This window comes from Oncorhynchus nerka, linkage group LG20 (genome assembly GCF_034236695.1).
Source record: "Oncorhynchus nerka isolate Pitt River linkage group LG20, Oner_Uvic_2.0, whole genome shotgun sequence".
NCBI classification, from domain to species: Eukaryota; Metazoa; Chordata; class Actinopteri; order Salmoniformes; family Salmonidae; genus Oncorhynchus; species Oncorhynchus nerka.
This window is the reverse complement of record NC_088415.1, coordinates 92,560,440-92,587,143: the sequence shown is the minus strand read 5'-3', so window position 1 is coordinate 92,587,143 and position 26,704 is coordinate 92,560,440. Positions and strand designations below refer to the sequence as shown.

General features: G+C 46.6%; 1 protein-coding gene across 14 annotated transcripts in view; it reads right to left on the bottom strand.

Moving 5' to 3' along the window:
- epb41l3b (erythrocyte membrane protein band 4.1-like 3b) overlaps nucleotides 1-26,704 on the bottom strand; it is a 114,960-nt gene that overhangs the window by 52,585 nt on the left and 35,671 nt on the right. For 11 of the 14 annotated variants that reach the window (XM_065005975.1, XM_065005970.1, XM_065005969.1 and 8 more), the window contains 8 exons: nucleotides 19,272-19,376; nucleotides 16,300-16,342; nucleotides 9,867-9,942; nucleotides 9,096-9,308; nucleotides 8,510-8,597; nucleotides 4,327-4,371; nucleotides 3,775-3,927; nucleotides 2,499-2,596 (listed from right to left, as the gene is read on the bottom strand). In XM_065005975.1, coding sequence (XP_064862047.1) covers nucleotides 2,499-2,596; nucleotides 3,775-3,927; nucleotides 4,327-4,371; nucleotides 8,510-8,597; nucleotides 9,096-9,308; nucleotides 9,867-9,942; nucleotides 16,300-16,342; nucleotides 19,272-19,376 — 821 coding nt within the window. The remainder of the gene's footprint in view (nucleotides 1-2,498; nucleotides 2,597-3,774; nucleotides 3,928-4,326; nucleotides 4,372-8,509; nucleotides 8,598-9,095; nucleotides 9,309-9,866; nucleotides 9,943-16,299; nucleotides 16,343-19,271; nucleotides 19,377-26,704) is intronic. The other 3 variants (XM_065005971.1, XM_065005978.1, XM_065005982.1) reach the window with 1 other exon arrangement.

Below are 26,704 nucleotides of genomic sequence, written 5' to 3'. Positions count from 1 at the left end.
TAACAGCTACGTCTGGTAAGACAAGGGAGGGGGTGTGTGTCTATTGGTCAATAACAGCTACGTCTGGTAAGACGAGGGAGGGGGTGTGTGTCTATTGGTCAATAACAGCTACGTCTGGTAAGACGAGGGAGGGGTGTGTGTCTATTGGTCAATAACAGCTAAAACAGCGTCTGGGTAAGCTACGAGCAATAACAGCTACGTCTGGTAAGACGAGGGAGGGGTGTGTCTATTGGTCAATAACAGCTGGTAAGACGAGGGAGAGGTGTGTGTCTATTGGTCAATAACAGCTGTCTGGTAAGACAAAGGGGGAGGGGGTGTGTGTCTATTGGTCAATAACAGCTACGTCTGGTAAGACGAGGGAGGGGGTGTGTGTCTATTGGTCAATAACAGCTACGTCTGGTAAGACGAGGGAGGGGGTGTGTGTCTATTGGTCAATAACAGCTACGTCTGGTAAGACAGGAGGGGTGTGTGTCTATTGGTCAATAACAGCTACATCTGGTAAGACAAGGGAGGGGTGTGTGTCTATTGGTCAATAACAGCTACATCTGGTAAGACAAGGGAGGGGGTGTGTGTCTATTGGTCAATAACAGCTACATCTAGTAAGACGAGGGAGGGGGTGTGTGTCTTGGTCAAGACAGCTAGGGAAGACGGGGAGGGGGTGTGTGTCTATTGGTCAATAACAGCTACATCTGGTAAGACAAGGGAGGGGTGTGTGTCTATTGGTCAATAACAGCTACATCTGTAAGACGAGGGAGGGGTGTGTGTCTATTGGTCAATAACAGCTACGTCTGGTAAGACAAGGGAGGGGTGTGTGTCTATTGGTCAATAACAGCTACATCTGGTAAGACAAGGGAGGGGTGTGTGTCTATTGGTCAATAACAGCTACGTCTGGTAAGACGAGGGAGGAGGTGTGTGTCTATTGGTCAATAACAGCTACGTCTGGTAAGACGAGGGAGGAGGTGTGTGTCTATTTGTCAATAACAGCTACGTCTGGTAAGACGAGGGAGGGGGTGTGTGTCTATTTGTCAATAACAGCTACGTCTGGTAAGACAAGGGAGGGGGTGTGTGTCTATTTGTCAATAACAGCTACGTCTGGTAAGACGAGGAGAGGGTGTGTGTCTATTTTTCAATAACAGCTACGTCTGGTAAGACGAGGGAGGGGTGTGTGTCTATTTGTCAATAACAGCTACGTCTGGTAAGACGAGGGAGGGGTGTGTGTCTATTGGTCAATAACAGCCACGCTGGTAAGACGAGGAGGGGTGTGGTAAGACAAGGGTAGGGGAGGGGGTGTGTGTCTATTGGTCAATAACAGCTACGTCTGGTAAGACAAGGGAGGGGTGTGTGTCTATTGGTCAATAACAGCTACATCTGGTAAGACGAGGGAGGGGGTGTGTGTCTATTTGTCAATAACAGCTACGTCTGGTAAGACAAGGGAGGGGGTGTGTGTCTATTGGTCAATAACAGCTACATCTGGTAAGACGAGGGAGGGGGTGTGTGTCTATTGGTCAATAACAGCTACGTCTGGTAAGACGAGGGAGGGGGTGTGTGTCTATTGGTCAATAACAGCTATGTCTGGTAAGACGAGGGAGGGGGTGTGTGTCTATTGGTCAATAACAGCTACGTCTGGTAAGACGAGGGAGGGGGTGTGTGTCTATTTGTCAATAACAGCTACGTCTGGTAAGACGAGGGAGGGGGTGTGTGTCTATTTGTCAATAACAGCTACGTCTGGTAAGACGAGGGAGGGGGTGTGTGTCTATTTTTCAATAACAGCTGGGGCGTAATGTCTAATATTAAAGAAGTCTCGAGGTATTGCTCGCCTGAGGTAGAGTACCTCATGATAAGCTGTAGACCACACTATCTACTAAGAGAGTTTTAATCTATATTATTCGTAGCCATCTATTTACCACCACAAACTGTTCCTGGCACCAAGACCTCACTCATTAAGCTTTATGAGTCCATAAGCAAACAACAAAATGCTCATCCAGAAGCGGTGCTCCTAGTGGCCGTGGACTGTAATGCAGTTAAACTTAAATCAGTTTTACCTCATTTTTACCAGCATGTCAGGAACCAGAGGTGGGAAAAAACCTCTTGACAGAGCTTGAAGAATTTCTTTAAGAATAATTTGCACTATTGTACAATCCAGGTGTGCTAAGCTCTTAGAGACTTACCCAGAAAGACTCACAGCTCTTAGAAACTTACCCAGAAAGACTCACAGCTGTAATCGCTGCCAAAGGTGATTCTAACATGTTTTGACTCAGGGGTGTGAATACTTACGGAAATGTGATATTTCTGTATTTAATTTTCAATGAATTTACTACATTTTTCTACAAACATGTTTTCACTTTGTCATTATGAGGTATTGTGCGTAGATGGGTGAGGGGGAAAAAAAACGTTTTGAATTCAGGCTGTAACACAACAAAATGTGGTATAAGTCAAGGGATATGAATACCTGAAGACTCCGTATCAAATCGTAAGGACAGGCTACAAACATCTCTTACCTGAAGAACGTGTGGTGCTCGACACAGGTCTTCCACAGCCTTTTGGCTGCACGGTGGTTAGGGAGCTTGAAGCCAATCGTGCTCTCGAACTGCTCAAACTGCAAGAGATGGTGATGTTACAAGTGTCTCAGAAGAGAGAGAGGAGAGGAGGGAGTGGGCAGGAGAGAGGAGAGAGAGGAGATGAGAGAGAGAGAGAAGAGGAGAGACATGAGAGGAGGGAAGGGGGAGAGGAGAGAAGGATGAGAGGAGGGATGAGAAGGGGGAGAAGAGAGGAGAGAGTGGGCAGGAGAGAGAGAGAGAAGAGGAGAGACATGAGAGGACGGAATGGGGAGAGGAGAGAAGGATGAGAGGAGGGATGGGAAGGGGGAGAAGAGAGGAGAGGAGAGAGTGGGCAGGAGAGAGAGAGAGAAGAGGAGAGACATGAGAGGAGGGAAGGGGGAGAGGAGAGAAGGATGAGAGGAGGGATGGGAAGGGGGAGAAGAGAAGGGTAGGAGAGGAGGAAACGATAGCGGCAGTGGTCATGTCAGAACAGAAGCAATTAAATGTCCTTAAATATAGTAGTCTGCAACTTTTAATTCATTTCCCAAATAGAAACTAATGTTATGACTAGGGACAAGAAGTTTTCACTGACCACATAACGTAACCAGGAAAAACCCCGGGCCACAAAGGAGTCGTCTGACTAAGCCCCGGGCCACAGAGAAGTCGTCTGACTAGGCCCCGGGCCACAGAGAAGTCGTCTGACCAGGCCCCGGGCCACAGAGAAGTCGTCTGACTAGGCCCCGGGCCACAGAGAAGTCGTCTGACCAGGCCCCGGGCCACAGAGAAGTCGTCTGACTAGGCCCCGGGCCACAGAGAAGTCGTCTGACCAGGCCCCGGGCCACAGAGAAGTCGTCTGACTAGGCCCCGGGCCACAGAGAAGTCGTCTGACCAGGCCCCGGGCCACAGAGAAGTCGTCTGACCAGGCCCCGGGCCACAGAGAAGTCGTCTGACTAGGCCCCGGGCCACAGAGAAGTCGTCTGACTAGGCCCCGGGCCACAGAGAAGTCGTCTGACTAGGCCCCGGGCCACAGAGAAGTCGTCTGACTAGGCCCCGGGCCACAGAGAAGTCGTCTGACTAGGCCCCGGGCCACAGAGAAGTCGTCTGACTAGGCCCCGGGCCACAGAGAAGTCGTCTGACTAGGCCCCGGGCCATAGTTTTTCCTGGTCAAGTCACATGGTAAAACACCTGACTCGGTTTGTAACAGATCTACAGTTGTTGTTGATGTTGGTGTGTTTACCTCTCCGGGGCGTATCTTGATGTAGAAGTTGTTTCTCTTGTAGGAGATCTTGAGGACCTTGGGCCAGGCAAACCTGTTGATTCTCAGTCTGTCTCTGTAGATGAGCAGACCACTGGAACACACGCCTAGCATGATCTCTACGCCTTCAGAGTCCTGGAACACACCCAATTAGTACACAAAGAAGGAGTTTCAGTGTGTATACCCCTTCACTAGGAAGTATGAAACAGAAGCATAACGCTAAGAAGGCAGTGATTCTTCTCTTTCTCTAACAGTCGTGGAGGGAGGAAGGGTAGAGGATGGGCAAGCGGTGGGTTCTGACGGTAACCGACTACGGACAGGCAGGCGGATACCGGAGCATGGCTTCGTCTCTCACCTCCTACTCTACATGTACAACGACGTGAGGGACGGGTGTATCTGGGGTCCGAGGAGGGGGGAGACACACGTTGGAGAGGGTGATGATGGGTAAAAACAAGCCACAGTTAGCATGACGACCGCTAAGCTAAAGCCATGCGTGAATAATAAACACACCACACGATGCAGTGGGTCGCTTACCTCCCCTTTAGCTGGAGCCAAACACTCAAACAGGCTTCCCACCAACTAGCCAGGTGGTTTAATGAGAGGAGAGAAAACAACAATGCTGATCCCATTCAACGAGTCAAATGGATTATTAAATGACGAAAAAATACATCTGTATTCAAAGTGTACTAGTGGGATGGAAGCTACTTCTCCCTGTTCATCACTACTCATCTTTATTCAAAGTGTACTAGTGGGATGGAAGCTACTTCTCCCTGTTCATCACTACTCATCTTTATTCAAAGTGTACTAGTGGGATGGAAGCTACTTCTCCCTGTTCATCACTACTCATCTGTATTCAAAGTGTACTAGTGGGATGGAAGCTACTTCTCCCTGTTCATCACTACTCATCTTTATTCAAAGTGTACTAGTGGGATGGAAGCTACTTCTCCCTGTTCATCACTACTAATCTGTATTCAAAGTGTACTAGTGGGATGGAAGCTACTTCTCCTGTTCATCCTACTAATCTTTATTCAAAGTGTACTAGTGGGATGGAAGCTACTTCTCCCTGTTCATCACTACTCATCTTTATTCAAAGTGTACTAGTGGGATGGAAGCTACTTCTCCCTGTTCATCACTACTCATCTTTATTCAAAGTGTACTAGTGGGATGGAAGCTACTTCTCCCTGTTCATCACTACTCATCTTTATTCAAAGTGTACTAGTGGGATGGAAGCTACTTCTCCCTGTTCATCACTACTCATCTTTATTCAAAGTGTACTAGTGGGATGATGGAAGCATCACTACTCATCTTTATTCAAAGTGTACTGTTCATCACTGTTCACACTCTCATCTTTATTCAAAGTGTACTAGTGGGATGGAAGCTACTTCTCCCTGTTCATCACTACTCATCTGTATTCAAAGTGTACTAGGCAACGCCATTCCTCCTTAGTTGACTCTTTTAAGGGACCGTCATCAATATGTCAGTCTCGCCTAGATGGGATACTTTCACTGTTCAAAGTGCTGTATGATATCTGACCAGTATCTGCCATCGGGATCAACAGTGACGTTTTCAATGTGTTGAAATGAGTGGTGTGTCATTCTGGCAATCTGACGCTGCTGGCCTGGTCTGTCTGTCGGTCTCTCCGCGTCGGTCTGTTTGCACGTCTCTCTCTACGTCGGTCGGTCGGTCGGTCGGTCGGTCTGTCTGTCTGTCTGTCTGTCTGTCTGTCTGTCTGTCTGTCTGTCTGTCTGTCTGTCTGTCTGTCTGTCTGTCTGTCTGTCTGTCTGTCTGTCTGTCTGTCTGTCTGTCTGTCTGTCTGTCTCTCTCTACATCGGTCTGACTGTCTGTCTCTACATCGGTCTGTCTGTCTGTCTGTCTGTCTGTCTGTCTGTCTGTCTGTCTGTCTGTCTGTCGGTCTGTCTCTACATCGGTCTGTCTGTCTGTCTCTACATCGGTCTGTGTGTCTGTCTGTCTGTCTCTACATCGGTCTGTGTGTCTGTCTGTCTGTCTCTACATCGGTCTGTCTGTCTGTCTGTCTCTACATCGGTCTGTCTGTCTGTCTGTCTCTACATCGGTCTGTCTGTCTGTCTGTCTCTACATCGGTCTGTCTGTCTGTCTGTCTCTACATCGGTCTGTCTGTCTGTCTGTCTGTCTCTACATCGGTCTGTCTGTCTGTCTGTCTCTACATCGGTCTGTCTGTCTGTCTGTCTCTACATCGGTCTGTCTGTCTGTCTCTACATCGGTCTGTCTGTCTGTCTCTACATCGGTCTGTCTGTCTGTCTCTACATCGGTCTGTCTGTCTGTCTGTCTCTACGTCTGTCTCTACATCGGTCTGTCTGTCTGTCTGTCTCTACATCGGTCTGTCTGTCTGTCTGTCTCTACATCGGTCTGTCTGTCTGTCTCTACATCGGTCTGTCTGTCTGTCTGTCTGTCTCTACATCGGTCTGTCTGTCTGTCTCTCTCTACATCGGTCTGTCTGTCTGTCTCTCTCTACATCGGTCGGTCTGTCTGTCTCTACATCGGTCGGTCTGTCTGTCTCTACATCGGTCTGTCTGTCTGTCTCTACATCGGTCTGTCTGTCTGTCTCTACATCGGTCGGTCTGTCTCTCTCTACATCGGTCGGTCTGTCTGTCTCTACATCGGTCTGTCTGTCTGTCTCTACATCGGTCTGTCTGTCTCTCTCTACATCGGTCGGTCTGTCTGTCTCCCCCCCCTCCTCCATCTGTCTGCCCAATGAGATTAATACAATCAAACACGTCATTAAAACAGAGGAGACTACACTACATAATCTCAAAGGAGCCAAGTCAGGCCAGTCCAAGGCGGAGCCTCATGGAGTCAGTGAAACTAACAGCGATGGTAACAGCCAGTGAAACTAACAGCGATGGTAACAGTCAGTGAAACTAACAGCGATGGTAACAGTCAGTGAAACTAACAGAGATGGTAACAGCCAGTGAAACTAACAGCGATGGTAACAGTCAGTGAAACTAACAGCGATGGTAACAGTCAGTGAAACTAACAGCGATGGTAACAGTCAGTGAAGCTAACAGAGATGGTAACAGTCAGTGAAACTAACAGAGATGGTAACAGTCAGTGAAGCTAACAGAGATGGTAACAGTCAGTGAAACTAACAGAGATGGTAACAGTCAGTGAAACTAACAGAGATGGTAACAGTCAGTGAAACTAACAGAGATGGTAACAGTCAGTGAAACTAACAGCCAGTGAAACTAACAGAGATGGTAACAGCCAGTGAAACTAACAGAGATGGTAACAGTCAGTGAAACTAACAGAGATGGTAACAGTCAGTGAAACTAACAGAGATGGTAACGGCCAGTGAAACTAACAGCCAGTGAAACTAACAGAGATGGTAACAGCCAGTGAAACTAACAGCGATGGTAACAGTCAGTGAAGCTAACAGCGATGGTAACAGTCAGTGAAACTAACAGAGATGGTAACAGTCAGTGAAACTAACAGCGATGGTAACAGTCAGTGAAGCTAACAGAGATGGTAACAGTCAGTGAAACTAACAGAGATGGTAACAGTCAGTGAAGCTAACAGAGATGGTAACAGTCAGTGAAACTAACAGAGATGGTAACAGTCAGTGAAACTAACAGAGATGGTAACAGTCAGTGAAACTAACAGAGATGGTAACAGTCAGTGAAACTAACAGCCAGTGAAACTAACAGAGATGGTAACAGCCAGTGAAACTAACAGAGATGGTAACAGTCAGTGAAACTAACAGAGATGGTAACAGTCAGTGAAACTAACAGAGATGGTAACGGCCAGTGAAACTAACAGCCAGTGAAACTAACAGAGATGGTAACAGCCAGTGAAACTAACAGCGATGGTAACAGTCAGTGAAACTAACAGCGATGGTAACAGTCAGTGAAACTAACAGCGATGGTAACAGTCAGTGAAACTAACAGCGATGGTAACAGTCAGTGAAACTAACAGAGATGGTAACGGCCAGTGAAACTAACAGCGATGGTAACAGCCAGTGAAACTAACAGAGATGGTAACAGTCAGTGAAACTAACAGAGATGGTAACAGTCAGTGAAACTAACAGTCAGTGAAACTAACAGAGATGGTAACAGTCAGTGAAACTAACAGCGATGGTAACAGTCAGTGAAACTAACAGAGATGGTAACAGTCAGTGAAACTAACAGAGATGGTAACAGTCAGTGAAACTAACAGAGATGGTAACAGTCAGTGAAACTAACAGAGATGGTAACAGTCAGTGAAACTAACAGAGATGGTAACAGTCAGTGAAACTAACAGAGATGGTAACAGTCAGTGAAACTAACAGAGATGGTAACAGTCAGGCAGCAGTCCTGCTAGAGCGGAGGAAGATGGCCCCAGGCAGTTGGCTCACAGCACATACAGACATTGAAGTAGCAGCCCAGTGTTGGTGTTAAGCATGGTATCGACATCACTGAGACAGCAGCGATGCATTGGAAAGACTAGCAGAGTGCCTCTGACAAAACAGTGAAGTGAGAGAGAGAGTTTGGTGTGGTGTATGTAGGTGTGTGTGTGTGTGTGTGTGTAGGTGTATGTAGGTGTGTGTGTGTGGTGTGGCTGTGTGGTGTATGTAGGTGTGTGTGTGTGTGGTGTATGTAGGTGTGTGTGTGTGTGTGGTGTGTGTATGTAGGTGTGTGTGTGTGTGTATGTAGGTGTGTGTGTGTGTGTGTGTGTGTGTGTGTGGTGTATGTAGATGTGTGTGTACCTTGGCGTGATGCAGGTCTACTCCATACATGGACAGTTTCTTGGCATTCTCCAGGAAGTGTAACTCTGCTTCAGCTGGGGTCATCCCTCTGAAAACAGACATCAGGCATCAACTACATGTCCTGTAACTACGGGGCTCAGAGATGTCCTTTATTCAACTACATGTCCTGTAACTACGGGGCTCAGAGATGTCCTTTATTCAACTACATGTCCTGTAACTACGGGGCTCAGAGATGTCCTTTATTCAACTACATGTCCTGTAACTACGGGGCTCAGAGATGTCCTTTATTCAACTACATGTCCTGTAACTACGGGGCTCAGAGATGTCCTTTATTCAACTACATGTCCTGTAACTACGGGGCTCAGAGATGTCCTTTATTCAACTACATGTCCTGTAACTACGGGGCTCAGAGATGTCCTTTATTCAACTACATGTCCTGTAACTACGGGGCTCAGAGATGTCCTTTATTCAACTACACGTCCTTTAACTACGGGGCTCAGAGATGTCCTGTAACTACGGGCTCAGAGATGTCCTTTATTCAACTACATGTCCTGTAACTACGGGGAAAATCTATTGCCGGACATACTTGTAGTTCTTGTGTAGGTCCATGACCTTATCTTCTAGTTCCTTGGTGTGGTTCGGAGCGAAGCGGAGCTCACTGTTGTACTCGGTCTCCTCGGGGTCGTAGTCCCCCAGCTCTGACTGAACCGTGTAGGAGCCCAGTATGGTGTGGGTGGTGAAGGAACAGGGGAGACGACCAGACACCATGTCATCACGCAGCTGGAGACACAGGTAGTACCTAGAGAGAGAGAGAGGGGGAGAGAGAGAGAGAGGGGGAGAGAGCGGCGAGAGAGAGAGGAGGGGAGAGAGCGAGCGAGAGAGGAGGAGGGGAGAGAGAGCGAGCGAGCGAGGAGGGGGAGAGAGAGAGAGCGAGCGAGGAGGGGGAGAGAGAGCGGCGAGAGAGGGAGGGGGAGAGAGAGCGAGCGAGAGAGGAGGGGAGAGAGAGCGAGCGAGCGAGGAGGGGGGAGAGAGAGCGAGCGAGCGAGGAGGGGGAGAGAGAGCGAGAGAGGAGGGGGAGAGAGAGCGAGAGAGGAGGGGGAGAGAGAGAGGGAGAGAGAGAGAGAGGAGGGGGAGGGAGAGAGAGAGAGAGAGGAGGGGAGGGAGGGAGAGAGGGAGAGAGAGATGGGGAGGCATAGGGGAGAGAGAGAGAGAGGAGAGAGAGGGAGAGTAAAACAGAGAAGGGGAGAGGGGGAGAGAGAGGGGGTGAGTGGGATATGCCAGTACGATTATTAAACCATAAATAGCAACATACTGTATTTCAGAGGCTTTGACAATGCAGTCGATCCATCCAACTCACCTGGTGATGTCTTCAGACAGCTGGGCAGGATCTGGGGGGTAGAACTTGACGTTGAAGCCAAAGTTCCAGGGGCCACCTGCAGAACAACAAAGTATAGACTATAGTAGTGTTGTATAGTATAGACTATAGTATAGACTATAGTAGTGTTGTATAGTATAGACTATAGTATAGACTATAGTAGTGTTGTATAGTATAGACTATAGTAGTGTTGTATAGTATAGACTATAGTAGTGTTGTATAGTATAGACTATAGTATAGACTATAGTAGTGTTGTATAGTATAGACTATAGTATAGACTATAGTATAGACTATAGTAGTGTTGTATAGTATAGACTATAGTAGTGTTGTATAGTATAGACTATAGTATAGACTATAGTAGTGTTGTATAGTATAGACTATAGTAGTGTTGTATAGTATATATTATAGTATAGACTATAGTAGTGGTGTATAGTATAGACTATAGTATAGACTATAGTAGTGTTGTATAGTATAGACTATAGTATAGACTATAGTAGTGTTGTATAGTATAGACTATAGTATAGACTATAGTAGTGTTGTATAGTATATATTATAGTATAGACTATAGTAGTGTTGTATAGTATAGACTATAGTATAGACTATAGTAGTGTTGTATAGTATAGACTATAGTAGTGTTGTATAGTATAGACTATAGTAGTGTTGTATAGTATAGACTATAGTATAGACTATAGTAGTGTTGTATAGTATAGACTATAGTATAGACTATAGTAGTGTTGTATAGTATAGACTATAGTATAGACTATAGTAGTGTTGTATAGTATAGACTATAGTAGTGTTGTATAGTATAGACTATAGTAGTGTTGTATAGTATATATTATAGTATAGACTATAGTAGTGTTGTATAGTATAGACTATAGTATAGACTATAGTAGTGTTGTATAGTATAGACTATAGTATAGACTATAGTAGTGTTGTATAGTATAGACTATAGTATAGACTATAGTAGTGTTGTATAGTATAGACTATAGTAGACTATAGTAGTGTTGTATAGTATAGACTATAGTGTAGACTATAGTAGTGTTGTATAGTATAGACTATAGTAGTGTTGTATAGTATAGACTATAGTAGTGTTGTATTGTATAGACTATAGTAGTGCTGTATAGTATAGACTATAGTATAGACTATAGTAGTGTTGTATAGTATAGACTATAGTATAGACTATAGTAGTGTTGTATAGTATAGACTATAGTATAGACTATAGTAGTGTTGTATAGTATAGACTATAGTAGTGTTGTATAGTATAGACTATAGTATAGACTATAGTAGTGTTGTATAGTATAGACTATAGTATAGACTATAGTAGTGTTGTATAGTATAGACTATAGTATAGACTATAGTAGTGTTGTATAGTAGACTATAGTATAGACTATAGTAGTGTTGTATAGTATAGACTATAGTATAGACTATAGTATAGACTATAGTAGTGTTGTATAGTATAGACTATAGTATAGACTATAGTAGTGTTGTATAGTATAGACTATAGTAGTGTTGTATAGTATAGACTATAGTATAGACTATAGTAGTGTTGTATAGTATAGACTATAGTATAGACTATAGTAGTGTTGTATAGTATAGACTATAGTATAGACTATAGTAGTGTTGTATAGTATAGACTATAGTAGTGTTGTATAGTATAGACTATAGTATAGACTATAGTAGTGTTGTATAGTATATATTATAGTATAGACTATAGTAGTGTTGTATAGTATAGACTATAGTATAGACTATAGTAGTGTTGTATAGTATATATTATAGTATAGACTATAGTAGTGTTGTATAGTATAGACTATAGTATAGACTATAGTAGTGCTGTATAGTATAGACTATAGTATAGACTATAGTAGTGTTGTATAGTATAGACTATAGTATAGACTATAGTACAGACTATGCAGTATAGTGTAGTGCAGTATAGTGTAGTGCAGTATAGTGTAGTCCAGTATAGTGTAGTGAAACAGTGTGGTGCAGTATAGTGTAGTGTAACATAGTGTAGTGCAGTATAGTGTAACATAGTATCGTACAGTATAGTGTAACATAGTGTAGTGTAACAGTGTAGTGCAGTGTAACACAGTATAGTGTAGTGCAGCATAGTGTAGTGTTGTATAGTATAGACTATAGTAGTGTTGTATAGTATAGACTATAGTATAGACTATAGTAGTGTTGTATAGTATAGACTATAGTATAGACTATAGTAGTGTTGTATAGTATATATTATAGTATAGACTATAGTATAGACTATAGTAGTGTTGTATAGTATAGACTATAGTAGTGTTGTATAGTATAGACTATAGTAGTGTTGTATAGTATAGACTATAGTAGTGTTGTATAGTATAGACTATAATATAGACTATAGTAGTGTTGTATAGTATAGACTATAGTATAGACTACAGTAGTGTTGTATAGTATATATTATAGTATAGACTATAGTATAGACTATAGTAGTGTTGTATAGTATAGACTATAGTATAGTGGTGTATAGTATAGACTATAGTAGTGTTGTATAGTATAGACTATAGTAGTGTTGTATAGTATATATTATAGTATAGACTATAGTATAGTGTTGTATAGTATAGACTATAATATAGACTATAGTAGACTATAGTAGTGTTGTATAGTATAGACTATAGTATAGACTATAGTAGTGTTGTATAGTATAGACTATAGTAGTGTTGTATAGTATAGACTATAGTATAGACTATAGTAGTGTTGTATAGTATAGACTATAGTATAGACTATAGTAGTGTTGTATAGTATAGACTATAGTATAGACTATAGTAGTGTTGTATAGTATAGACTATAGTAGTGTTGTATAGTATAGACTATAGTATAGACTATAGTAGTGTTGTATAGTATATATTATAGTATAGACTATAGTAGTGTTGTATAGTATAGACTATAGTATAGACTATAGTAGTGTTGTATAGTATATATTATAGTATAGACTATAGTAGTGTTGTATAGTATAGACTATAGTATAGACTATAGTAGTGCTGTATAGTATAGACTATAGTATAGACTATAGTAGTGTTGTATAGTATAGACTATAGTATAGACTATAGTACAGACTATGCAGTATAGTGTAGTGCAGTATAGTGTAGTGCAGTATAGTGTAGTCCAGTATAGTGTAGTGAAACAGTGTGGTGCAGTATAGTGTAGTGTAACATAGTGTAGTGCAGTATAGTGTAACATAGTATCGTACAGTATAGTGTAACATAGTGTAGTGTAACAGTGTAGTGCAGTGTAACACAGTATAGTGTAGTGCAGCATAGTGTAGTGCAGTATAGTGTAACATAGTATAGTGTAACATAGTGTAGTGCAGTATAGTGTAACATAGTATAGTGTAACATAGTATAGTGTAACATAGTATAGTGTAACATAGTGTAGTGTAACATAGTGTAGTGCAGTATAGTGTAACATAGTGTAGTGCAGTATAGTGTAGTGCAGTATAGTGTAGTGTAACATAGTGTAGTGCAGTATAGTGTAACATAGTGTAGTGCAGTATAGTGTAGTGCAGTATAGTGTAACATAGTGTAGTGTAACATAGTGTAACATAGTGTAGTGCAGTATAGTGTAGTGCAGTATAGTGTAACATAGTGTAGTGTAACACAGTGTAGTGCAGTATAGTGTAACATAGTGTAGTGTAACATAGTATAGTGTAACATAGTATAGTGCAACATAGTGTAGTGCAACATAGTGTAACATAGTGTAGTGCAGTATAGTGTAACATAGTGTAGTGCAGTATAGTGTAACAGTGTAGTGCAGTATAGTGTAGTGTAACATAGTGTAGTGCAGTATAGTGTAACATAGTATAGTGTAACAGTGTAGTGCAGTATAGTGTAACATAGTGTAGTGCAGTATAGTGTAGTGTAACATAGTGTAGTGCAGTATAGTGTAACATAGTGTAGTGCAGTATAGTGTAACATAGTGTAGTGCAGTATAGTGTAGTGTAACATAGTGTAGTGCAGTATAGTGTAACATAGTATAGTGTAACATAGTGTAGTGCAGTATAGTGTAACATAGTGTAGTGTAACATAGTGTAGTGCAGTATAGTGTAGTGCAGTATAGTGTAACATAGTATAGTGTAACATAGTGTAGTGCAGTATAGTGTAACATAGTGTAGTGTAACATAGTGTAGTGCAGTATAGTGTAACATAGTGTAGTGCAGTATAGTGTAACATAGTGTAGTGCAGTATAGTGTAGTGCAGTATAGTGTAGTGTAACATAGTGTAGTGCAGTATAGTGTAACATAGTGTAGTGCAGTATAGTGTAGTGCAGTATAGTGTAACATAGTGTAGTGTAACATAGTGTAACATAGTGTAGTGCAGTATAGTGTAGTGCAGTATAGTGTAGTGCAGTATAGTGTAACATAGTGTAGTGTAACACAGTGTAGTGCAGTATAGTGTAACATAGTGTAGTGTAACATAGTATAGTGTAACATAGTATAGTGCAACATAGTGTAGTGCAACATAGTGTAACATAGTGTAGTGCAGTATAGTGTAACATAGTGTAGTGCAGTATAGTGTAACATAGTGTAGTCCAGTATAGGGTAGTGCAGTATAGTCCAGTATAGTGTAGTGTAGTATAGTGTAGTACAGTATAGTGTAGTGTAGCATAGTGTAGTCCAGTATAGTGTAGTGCAGTATAGTGTAGTCCAGTATAGTGTAGTGCAGTATAGTGTAGTCCAGTATAGTGTAGTGCAGTATAGTGTAGTCCAGTATAGTGTAGTGCAGCATAGTGTAGTCCAGTATAGTGTAGTCCAGCATAGTGTAGTCCAGCATAGTGTAGTCCAGCAGTGTAGTCCAGCATAGTGTAGTCCAGTATAGTGTAGTCCAGCATAGTGTAGTCCAGCATAGTGTAGTCCAGTATAGTGTAGTCCAGTATAGTGTAGTCCAGCATAGTGTAGTCCAGCATAGTGTAGTCCAGTATAGTGTAGTCCAGTATAGTGTAGTCCAGCATAGTGTAGTCCAGTATAGTGTAGTCCAGTATAGTGTAGTCCAGCATAGTGTAGTCCAGTATAGTGTAGTCCAGCATAGTGTAGTCCAGCATAGTGTAGTCCAGTATAGTGTAGTCCAGCATAGTGTAGTGCAGCATAGTGTAGTGCAGCATAGTGTAGTGCAGTAGAGTGTAGTGCAGCATAGTGTAGTGCAGCATAGTGTAGTCCAGCATAGTGTAGTCCAGTATAGTGTAGTCCAGTATAGTGTAGTCCAGTATAGTGTAGTCCAGCATAGTGTAGTCCAGCATAGTGTAGTCCAGTATAGTGTAGTCCAGTATAGTGTAGTCCAGTATAGTGTAGTCCAGTATAGTGTAGTCCAGTATAGTGTAGTCCAGCATAGTGTAGTCCAGTATAGTGTAGTCCAGCATAGTGTAGTCCAGTATAGTGTAGTCCAGTATAGTGTAGTCCAGCATAGTGTAGTGCAGCATAGTGTAGTGCAGTATAGTGTAGTGCAGCATAGTGTAGTCCAGTATAGTGTAGTCCAGCATAGTGTAGTCCAGTATAGTGTAGTCCAGTATAGTGTAGTGCAGTATAGTGTAGTCCAGTATAGTGTAGTGCAGTATAGTGTAGTACAGCATAGTGTAGTCCAGTATAGTGTAGTCCAGTATAGTGTAGTGTAGTATAGTGTAGTCCAGCATAGTGTAGTCCAGTATAGTGTAGTCCAGTATAGTGTAGTGCAGCATAGTGTAGTATAGTGTAGTCCAGTATAGTGTAGTCCAGTATAGTGTAGTGTAGTATAGTGTAGTCCAGTATAGTGTAGTCCAGTATAGTGTAGTCCAGTATAGTGTAGTACAGTATAGTGCAGTATAGTGTAGTCCAGTATAGTGTAGTGCAGCATAGTGTAGTGCAGTATAGGGTAGTGCAGTATAGTCCAGTATAGTGTAGTACAGTATAGTGTAGTCCAGTATAATGTAGTGCAGTATAGTGTAGTGCAGCATAGTGCAGTATAGTGTAGTCCAGTATAGTGTAGTGCAGTATAGTGTAGTCCAGTATAGTGTAGTCCAGTATAGTGTAGTGCAGCATAGTGTAGTGCAGTATAGGGTAGTGCAGTATAGTCCAGTATAGTGTAGTACAGTATAGTGTAGTCCAGTATAATGTAGTGCAGTATAGTGTAGTGCAGTATAGTGTAGTGCAGTATAGTGTAGTGCAGTATAGGGTAGTGCAGTATAGGGTAGTCCAGTATAGTGTAGTCCAGTATAGGGTAGTGCAGTATAGTCCAGTATAGTGTACTATAGTGTAGTACAGTATAGTGTAGTGCAGCATAGTGCAGTATAGTGTAGTCCAGCATAGTGTAGTGCAGTATAGGGTAGTGCAGTATAGTCCAGTATAGTGTAGTCCAGTTTAGTGTAGTGCAGTATAGTGTAGTGCAGTATAGTGTAACCCTATAAACACACTGCAACTCACTCCTTATCTGCTTCTTCAGTTCCTTGTTCGGGTCAAGCCAGTTCTGGAGAAAGAGGCAAATTAGTAACGATAGATATTAATAAAATCAATGAATGACCACGTATCCAGTCATTAACAGAGCCTGCTACGTTACCACCGCCCTGAGAAGGTCCCCTGGGGAAACTGTTATCAGTCTGTCCACACAGAGGGCCGGTATCCACAACTCAGAGTAGTTGTGTTAATCTAGGATCCGGCTCCCCCCTTGTCTATGCAACACAGCCCCACACCAAGTTTAGGTATTTATAAAAAAATTAATAAATGATTTAACCTTTATTTAAACTTGGCAAGTCAGTTGAAGAACAAATCCTTATTTACAATGACGGGCCGACACTGGCCAAACCCGGACGACGCCGGGCCAAACCCGGACGACGCCGGGCCAAACCCGGACGACACTGGCCAAACCCGGACGACGCCGGGCCAATTGTGCGCCGCCTTATGGGACTCCCAATCACGGTCGTTTGTGATACAGCCTGGATTCGAACCAGGGTCTGTAGTGACACCTCTAGCACTGAGATGCAGTGTTTTAGACCTCTGAACCAGGGTCTGTAGTGACGCCTCTAGCACTGAGATGCAGTGTCTTAGACCGCTGAACCAGGGTCTGTAGTGACACCTCTAGCACTGAGATGCAGTGTCTTAGACCTCTGAACCAGGGTCTGTAGTGACGCCTCTAGCACTGAGATGCAGTGTCTTAGACCGCTGAACCAGGGTCTGTAGTGACGCCTCTAGCACTGAGATGCAGTGTCTTAGACCGCTGAACCAGGGTCTGTAGTGACACCTCTAGTAGGGAGATGCAGTGTCTTAGACCGCTGAACCAGGGTCTGTAGTGACGCCTCTAGCACTGAGATGCAGTGTCTTAGACCTCTGAACCAGGGTCTGTAGTGACGCCTCTAGCACTGAGATGTAGTGTCTTAGACCGCTGAACCAGGGTCTCTAGTGACGCCTCTAGCACTGAGATGTAGTGTCTTAGACCGCTGAACCAGGGTCTGTAGTGACACCTCTAGCACTGAGATGCAGTGTCTTAGACCTCTGAACCAGGGTCTGTAGTGACACCTCTAGCACTGAGATGCAGTGCCTTAGACTGCTGAACCAGGGTCTGTAGTGACACCTCTAGCACTGAGATGCAGTGTCTTAGACCTCTGAACCAGGGTCTGTAGTGACGCCTCTAGCACTGAGATGCAGTGTCTTAGACCTCTGAACCAGGGTCTGTAGTGACGCCTCTAGCACTGAGATGCAGTGTCTTAGACCTCTGAACCAGGGTCTGTAGTGACGCCTCTAGCACTGAGATGCAGTGTCTTAGACCTCTGAACCAGGGTCTGTAGTGACGCCTCTAGCACTGAGATGCAGTGCCTTAGACTGCTGAACCAGGGTCTGTAGTGACACCTCTAGCACTGAGATGCAGTGTCTTAGACCGCTGAACCAGGGTCTGTAGTGACGCCTCTAGCACTGAGATGCAGTGTCTTAGACCTCTGAACCAGGGTCTGTAGTGAAGCCTCTAGCACTGAGATGCAGTGTCTTAGACCTCTGAACCAGGGTCTGTAGTGACGCCTCTAGCACTGAGATGCAGTGTCTTAGACCGCTGAACCAGGGTCTGTAGTGACGCCTCTAGCACTGAGATGCAGTGTCTTAGACCTCTGAACCAGGGTCTGTAGTGACGCCTCTAGCACTGAGATGCAGTGTCTTAGACCTCTGAACCAGGGTCTGTAGTGACGCCTCTAGCACTGAGATGCAGTGTCTTAGACCTCTGAACCAGGGTCTGTAGTGACGCCTCTAGCACTGAGATGCAGTGTCTTAGACCACTGAACCAGGGTCTGTAGTGACTCCTCTAGCACTGAGATGCAGTGCCTTAGACCGCTGAACCAGGGTCTGTAGTGACACCTCTAGCACTGAGATGCAGTGTCTTAGACCTCTGAACCAGGGTCTGTAGTGACACCTCTAGCACTGAGATGCAGTGCCTTAGACTGCTGAACCAGGGTCTGTAGTGACACCTCTAGCACTGAGATGCAGTGTCTTAGACCTCTGAACCAGGGTCTGTAGTGACACCTCTAGCACTGAGATGCAGTGTCTTAGACCTCTGAACCAGGGTCTGTAGGGACGCCTCTAGCACTGAGATGCAGTGTCTTAGACCTCTGAACCAGGGTCTGTAGTGACGCCTCTAGCACTGAGATGCAGTGTCTTAGACCGCTGAACCAGGGTCTGTAGTGACGCCTCTAGCACTGAGATGCAGTGTCTTAGACCGCTGAACCAGGGTCTGTAGTGACGCCTCTAGCACTTAGACCTCTGCTCCACTCGGGAGCACAACATTTATCCTAGCTCAGCACTCCTCCTTCCAAATGCTAAATCGATAAAAAGGGCCCTTCTGGTTATAATACTCTTCCTCCACCTTCTGGTTATAATACTCTTCCTCCACCTTCTGGCTCTCCACATCACAGTACATGATACCAGACAGACACGACAACAGACAGACAGCCACGACAACAGACAGACAGCCAGGACATACAGACAGACAGCCAGGACATACAGACAGACAGCCAGGACATACAGACAGACAGGACATACAGACAGACAGACAGGACATACAGACAGACTGGACATACAGACAGACTGGACATACAGGACATACAGACAGACAGGACATACAGACAGACAGGACATACAGACAGGACATACAGACAGACAGTACATACAGACAGACAGTCAGACATACAGCCGGGACATACAGACAGACGGGACAGACAGACAGACAGACAGACAGACAGGACAGCCACACAGACAGACATACAGGACATACAGACATACAGCCGAGACAGACAGACAGACAGCCGAGACAGACAGACAGACAGCCACACAGACAGACAGGACAGACAGACAGACAGACAGCCACACAGACAGACAGGACAGACAGACAGACATCTTTGATGAGTCTCTTCCTCTACCTTCTGGTTCTCCACGTCGCGGTACGTGATGCCAAAGTAGTCCGTCTCCAGCAGGTTCAGATGGTCACACACCTTGGCAAACAGCAGCTGGCCTCTGGCTCGTTTCTGGTGACACACACAGAGCAGTTATTGAACAAGGGTCAGAGTTCACACTATAGGAGAGAACAATACAGGGAGGCTGTTGGGTGATTTCATATTCCATTGTCCACAGTGTACACTAATGTCAGGGTCGGGATCTGAACCCGGGTCCCCCACGGGAGAAAACAACGTCTTCCATTAGACCATGAGGACATTCCCCCAGGGCTACCTCATTACGAGACCATGAGCCAGACTCAGGTCCTGCTACACTAGCATATACCTAGGAATGCCCAACACATTTCTTCTCTCCAAGCGGTATGCTAATGAGGCAGTGTGACAGCGAGGTCACACCAGATCTAATGCAGTATTCGACGTTCGTCCAGGTCCCTGGGACGGCGGGTGACGACTTCAATACCGGTCACTAGGGGCAACGGTGATCACTCTTAGCATAGGCTTGCTAGGGAACTGCGGACGAGCGTATACTGCGAACTCTGGCTCCGAGGATCGCAGGTTAAATCCCCAGTGCTAGGCTGGCTCCGAGGATCGCAGGTTCAATCCCCAGTGCTAGGCTTGCTAGGGAACTGCGGGCGGACGTATACTGCGAACTCTGGCTCCGAGGATCGCAGGTTCAATCCCCAGTGCTAGGCTGGCTCCGAGGATCGCAGGTTCAATCCCCAGTGCTAGGCTGGCTCCGAGGATCGCAGGTTCAATCCCCAGTGCTAGGCTTGCTAGGGAACTGCGGGCGGGTGTATACTGCGAACTCTGGCTCCGAGGATCGCAGGTTCAATCCCCAGTGCTAGGCTGGCACTTTTCATTTTACTTACCATAAACCTTAACCTTTTGGAATGAATGCTTAAATGTATATTACTGCAGTGGGATAAATCACAGTCGGAGTGTTTCTTGGTAGTCTTAAACTAAATCTACTTTGGAATAAAAGTCTACACCTGTACCACGCAAGATATAGAGTTAAAATGTATTACATTTTGAGTTTACATCCCAATATTACACTTTATATACATCACAGAAGACTGAAATATAAGACCGTTTGACAAAGAAACACTGGATTTCTGCATGTTAATTATTTTTTATATTTTTTTATATGAATAACATCCTCCTCACGAAGCCACTAGTCCTCCTCGTGAAGCCACTAGTCCTCCTCGTGAAGCCACTAGTCCTCCTCGTGAAGCCACTAGTCCTCCTCGTGAAGCCACTAGTCCTCCTCGTGAAGCCACTAGTCCTCCTCGTGAAGCCACTAGTCCTCCTCGCGAAGCCACTAGTCCTCCTCATGAAGCCACTAGTCCTCCTCGCGAAGCCACTAGTCCTCCTCACGAAGCCACCAGTCCTCCTCGTGAAGCCACTAGTCCTCCTCGTGAAGCCACTAGTCCTCCTCGTGAAGCCATTAGTCCTCCTCGTGAAGCCACTAGTCCTCCTCACTAGTCCTCCTCGTGAAGCCACTAGTCCTCCTCGTGAAGCCACTAGTCCTCCTCGTGAAGCCACTAGTCCTCCTCGTGAAGCCACTAGTCCTCCTCACGAAGCCACTAGTCCTCCTCACGAAGCCACTAGTCCTCCTCACGAAGCCACTAGTCCTCCTCGTGAAGCCACTAGTCCTCCTCGCGCCACTAGTCCTCCTCACGAAGCCACTAGTCCTCCCTGACACGAAGCCACTAGTCCTCCTCGTGAAGCCACTAGTCCTCCTCACGAAGCCACTAGTCCTCCTCGTGAAGCCACTAGTCCTCCTCGTGAAGCCACTAGTCCTCCTCGTGAAGCCACTAGTCCTCCTCGTGAAGCCACTAGTCCTCCTCGTGAAGCCACTAGTCCTCCTCGTGAAGCCACTAGTCCTCCTCGTGAAGCCACTAGTCCTCCTCGTGAACCAGTCCTCCTCGTGAGTCCTCCTCGTGAAGCCACTAGTAGTCCTCCTCGTAGTCCTCCTCAAGTCCACCACTAGTCCTCCTCACGAAGCCACTAGTCCTCCTCGCCACTGAAGCCACTAGTCCTCCTCACGGCCACTAGTCCTCCTCGTGAAGCCACTAGTCCTCCTCACGAAGCCACTAGTCCTCCTCACGAAGCCACTAGTCCTCCTCACGAAGCCACTAGTCCTCCTCGTGAAGCCACTAGTCCTCCTCGTGAAGCCACTAGTCCTCCTCACGAAGCCACTAGTCCTCCTCCTGAAGCCACTAGTCCCTCACGAAGCCACTAGTCCTCCTCGTGAAGCCACTAGTCCTCCACTAGTCCTCCTCCTGAAGCCACTAGTCCTCCTCACGAAGCCACTAGTCCTCCTCACGAAGCCACTAGTCCTCCTCATGAAGCCACTAGTCCTCCTCAGGAAGCCACTAGTCCTCCTCAGGAAGCCACTAGTCCTCCTCACGAAGCCACTAGTCCTCCTCACGAAGCCACTAGTCCTCCTCACGAAGCCACTAGTCCTCCTCACTGAAGCCACTAGTCCTCCTCATGAAGCCACTAGTCCTCCTCATGAAGCCACTAGTCCTCCTCGCGAAGCCACTAGTCCTCCTCACGGCCACTAGTCCTCCTCTGAAGCCACTAGTCCTCCTCTGAAGCCACTAGTCCTCCTAGTCCCCCTCAAGCCACTAGTCCTCCTCACGAAGCCACTAGTCCTCCTCACGAAGCCACTAGTCCTCCTCACGAAGCCACTAGTCCTCCTCACGAAGCCACTAGTCCTCCTCACGAAGCCACTAGTGGCCACTAGTCCTCCTCACGAAGCCACTCCCTCTCTAGTCTAGTCCTCTCACGAAGCCACTAGTCCTCCTCACGAAGCCACTAGTCCTCCTCCTCATGTCCTCCTCACGGCTTCAACTATCCTCAAAACTAGTCCTTCATGGACAAATGTTGAATACTAGTCCTCCTCAGACCACTGAGATCCTCCTCACGAAGTCTCTAGTGGATAATGGAACCCTAGTCTCCTAGTGGATAATCCTCCCCGTCTCTAGTGGATCCTGGAACCACTAGTCCTCTCAGTGGATACTATGTCAAAACCGCTCTAGTGGATAATGGAGCCCAGTCTCTAGTGGATAATGGAACCCGTCTCTAGTGGATAATGGAACCCGTCTCTAGTGGATAATGGAGCCCGTCTCTAGTGGATAATGGAGCCCGTCTCTAGTGGATAATGGAGCCCGTCTCTAGTGGATAATGGAGCCCGTCTCTAGTGGATAATGGAGCCCGTCTCTAGTGGATAATGGAACCCGTCTCTAGTGGACAATGGAGCCCGTCTCTAGTGGACAATGGAGCCCGTCTCTAGTGGACAATGGAGCCTCCTCTAGTGGGATAATGGAGCCCGTCTCTCTAGTGGATAATGGAGCCCGTCTCTAGTGGATAATGGAGCCCGTCTCTAGTGGACAATGGAGCCCGTCTCTAGTGGATAATGGAGCCCCTGGATAATGGAGCCCGTCTCTAGTGGATAACGGAACCCGTCTCTGTGGATAACGGAACCCTCCTCTCCTAGTGGATAACGGAACCCTCCTCTCTAGTAACCAACGGAACCCGGTTATAACGGAACCTCTAGTGGATAACGGAACCCGTCTCTAGTGGATAACGGAACCCGTCTCTAGTGGATAACGGAACCCGTCTCTAGTGGATAACGGAACCCGTCTCTAGTGGATAACGGAACCCGTCTCTAGTGGATAATGGAACCCGTCTCTAGTGGATAATGGAACCCGTCTCTAGTGGATAATGGAACCCGTCTCTAGTGGATAATGGAACCCGTCTCTAGTGGATAACGGAACCAGTGGATCTCATTTGAAAAATGAAATTGTGGTTAAAAATGGAGTTTTGCCACTGATTATCTGATCTTCAGCGAACAACAACAGTGCAGCTAACAGGGATGAATAGAGACTGTGGTTAGTTGACAAAAGAGCAGGGGTGAAAGGTTATGTTGACAGCACGTAAACTGATCTCCTCCTCCTCCCTGCTGTTCTGACATCTCCTCCTCCTCCTCCCTGCTGTTCTGACATCTCCTCCCCCTCCCCGCTGTTCTTACATCTCCTCCCTCTCCCCGCTGTTCTGACATCTCCTCCTCCCTGCTGTTCTGACATCTCCTCCTCCTCGCTGTTCTGACATCTCTTCCCTCTCCCTGCTGTTCTGACATCTCCTCCTCCCCGCTGTTCTGACATCTCCTCCTCCTCCTCCTCCTCCTGCTGTTCTGGTTACATCTCCTCCCTCTCCCCGCTGTTATCTGACATCTCCTCCCCGCTGTTCTGACATCTCCTCCCCCCTCCCCGCTGTTCTGACATCTCCTCCCCTCCCGCTGTTCTGACATCTCCTCCCCCTCCCTGCTGTTCTGACATCTCCTCCCCCTCCCCGCTGTTCTGACATCTCCTCCCTCTCCCCCCTCTGTTCTGACATCTCCTCCCTCTCCCCGCTGTTCTGACATCTCCTCCCCTCCCGCTGTTCTGACATCTCCTCCCTCTCCCCGCTGTTCTGACATCTCCTCCTCCCCCTCCCCGCTGTTCTGACATCTCCTCCCCCTCCCCGCTGTTCTGACATCTCCTCCCTCTCCCCGCTGTTCTGACATCTCCTCCCTCTCCCCGCTGTTCTGACATCTCCTCCCCCTCCCCGCTGTTCTGACATCTCCTCCCCCTCCCCCTGCTGTTCTGACATCTCCTCCCCTCCCGCTGTTCTGACATCTCCTCCCCTCCCCGCTGTTCTGACATCTCCTCCTCCTCCTCCCTGCTGTTCTGACATCTCCTCCTCTCCCCTGTGTGTTATCCATCTCCTCCTCTCTGTGTGTTATCCTCCTCCTCCTCCTCCTCCTCCTCTGTGTGACATCCTCCTCCTCCTCCTCCTCTGTGTTATCCTCCTCCTCCTCCTCTCTGTGTTATCTCCTCCTCTGTGTGTTATCCTCCTCCTCCTCCTCTCTGTGTGTTATCCACCTCCTCCTCCTCTCTGTGTGTTATCCACCTCCTCCTCCCCGCTCTGTGTGTTATCCTCCTCCTCCTCCCCTCTGTGTGTTATCCTCCTCCTCCTCCTCCTCCCTCCTCTGTCTCTGTGTTATCCTCCTCCTCCTCCTCTCTGTGTGTTATCCACCTCCTCCTCCTCCTCTCTGTGTGTTATCCTCCTCCTCCTCTCTGTGTGTTATCCTCCTCCTCCTCTCTGTGTGTTATCCTCCTCCCTCCTCTGTCTCTGTGTTTCTCCTCCTCCTCCTCCTCTGTGTGTCTATCCTCCTCCTCCTCTCTCCTCCTCCTCCTCTCTCTGTGTGTTATCCTCCATCCTCCTCCTCTCTGTGTGTTATCCTCCTCCTCCTCCTCTCTGTGTGTTATCCTCCTCCTCCTCCTCTCTGTGTGTTATCCTCCTCCTCCTCTCTGTGTGTTATCCTCCTCCTCCTCCTCTCTGTGTGTTATCCTCCTCCTCTCTGTGTGTTATCCTCCTCCTCTCTCTCTGTGTGTTATCCTCCTCCTCCTCTCTGTGTGTTATCCTCCTCCTCCTCCTCTCTGTGTGTTATCCTCCTCCTCCTCCTCTCTGTGTGTTATCCTCCTCCTCCTCCTCTCTGTGTGTTATCCTCCTCCTCCTCCTCTCTGTGTGTTATCCACCTCCTCCTCCTCCTCTCTGTGTGTTATCCTCCTCCTCCTCTCTGTGTGTTATCCTCCTCCTCCTCCTCTCTGTGTGTTATCCTCCTCCTCCTGTGTTTATCCACCTCTCTGTGTGTTATCCTCCTCCTCCTCCTCTGTGTGTTATCCTCCTCCTCTGTGTGTTATCCATCCTCCTCCCTCCTCTCCTCTCTGTGTGTTATCCTCCTCCTCCTCCTCTCTGTGTGTTATCCTCCTCTCTGTGTGTTATCCTCCTCCTCCTCTCTGTGTGTTATCCTCCTCCTCCTCCTCTCTGTGTGTTATCCTCCTCCTCCTCCTCTCTGTGTGTTATCCTCCTCCTCCTCTCTGTGTGTTATCCTCCTCCTCCTCCTCTCTGTGTGTTATCCTCCTCCTCCTCCTCTCTGTGTGTTATCCTCCTCCTCCTCTCTGTGTGTTATCCTCCTCCTCCTCCTCCTCTCTGTGTGTTATCCTCCTCCTCCTCTCTGTGTGTTATCCTCCTCCTCCTCCTCCTCTCTCTGTGTTATCCTCCTCCTCCTCCTCTCTGTGTGTTATTATCCTCCTCCTCCTCCTCTCTGTGTGTTATCCTCCTCCTCCTCCTCTCTCTGTGTGTTATCCTCCTCCTCCTCTCTGTGTGTTATCCTCCTCCTCCTCTCTGTGTGTTATCCTCCTCCTCCTCTCTCTGTGTGTTATCCTCCTCCTCCTCCTCTCTGTGTGTTATCCTCCTCCTCCTCTCTGTGTGTTATCCTCCTCCTCCTCCTCTCTGTGTGTTATCCTCCTCCTCCTCCTCTCTGTGTGTTATCCTCCTCCTCCTCCTCTCTGTGTGTTATCCTCCTCCTCCTCCTCTCTGTGTGTTATCCTCCTCCTCCTCCTCTCTGTGTGTTATCCTCCACCTCCTCCTCCTCTCTGTGTGTTATCCTCCTCCTCCTCCTCTCTGTGTGTTATCCTCCTCCTCCTCTCTGTGTGTTATCCTCCTCCTCCTCTCTCTCTGTGTGTTATCCTCCTCCTCCTCTCCTCCTCCTCCTCTCTGTGTGTTATCCTCCTCCTCCTCCTCTCTCTCTGTGTTATCCTCCTCCTCCTCCTCTCTGTGTGTTATCCTCCTCCTCCTCCTCTGTGTGTTATCCTCCTCCTCCTCCTCTCTGTGTGTTATCCTCCTCCCTCTGTGTGTTATCCTCCATCCTCCTCCTCTCTCTGTGTGTTATCCTCCTCCTCCTCCTCTCTGTGTGTTATCCTCCTCCTCCTCTCTGTGTGTTATCCTCCTCCTCTCTCTGTGTGTTATCCTCCTCCTCCTCCTCTCTGTGTGTTATCCACCTCCTCCTCTCTGTGTGTTATCCTCCTCCTCCTCCTCTCTGTGTGTTATCCTCCTCCTCCTCCTCTCTGTGTGTTATCCTCCTCCTCCTCCTCTCTGTGTGTTATCCTCCTCCTCCTCTCTGTGTGTTATCCTCCTCCTCCTCCTCTCTCTGTGTGTTATCCTCCTCCTCCTCTCTGTGTGTTATCCTCCTCCTCCTCTCTGTGTGTTATCCTCCTCCCTCCTCTCTGTGTGTTATCCTCCTCCTCCTCTCTGTGTGTTATCCTCCTCCTCCTCCTCCTCTGTGTGTTATCCTCCTCCTCCTCTCTCTGTGTTATCCTCCTCCTCCTCCTCTCTGTGTGTTATCCTCCTCCTCCTCCTCTCTGTGTGTTATCCTCCTCCTCCTCTCTCTGTGTGTTATCCTCCTCCTCCTCTCTGTGTGTTATCCTCCTCCTCCTCCTCTCTGTGTGTTATCCTCCTCCTCCTCCTCTCTGTGTGTTATCCTCCTCCTCCTCTCTGTGTGTTATCCTCCT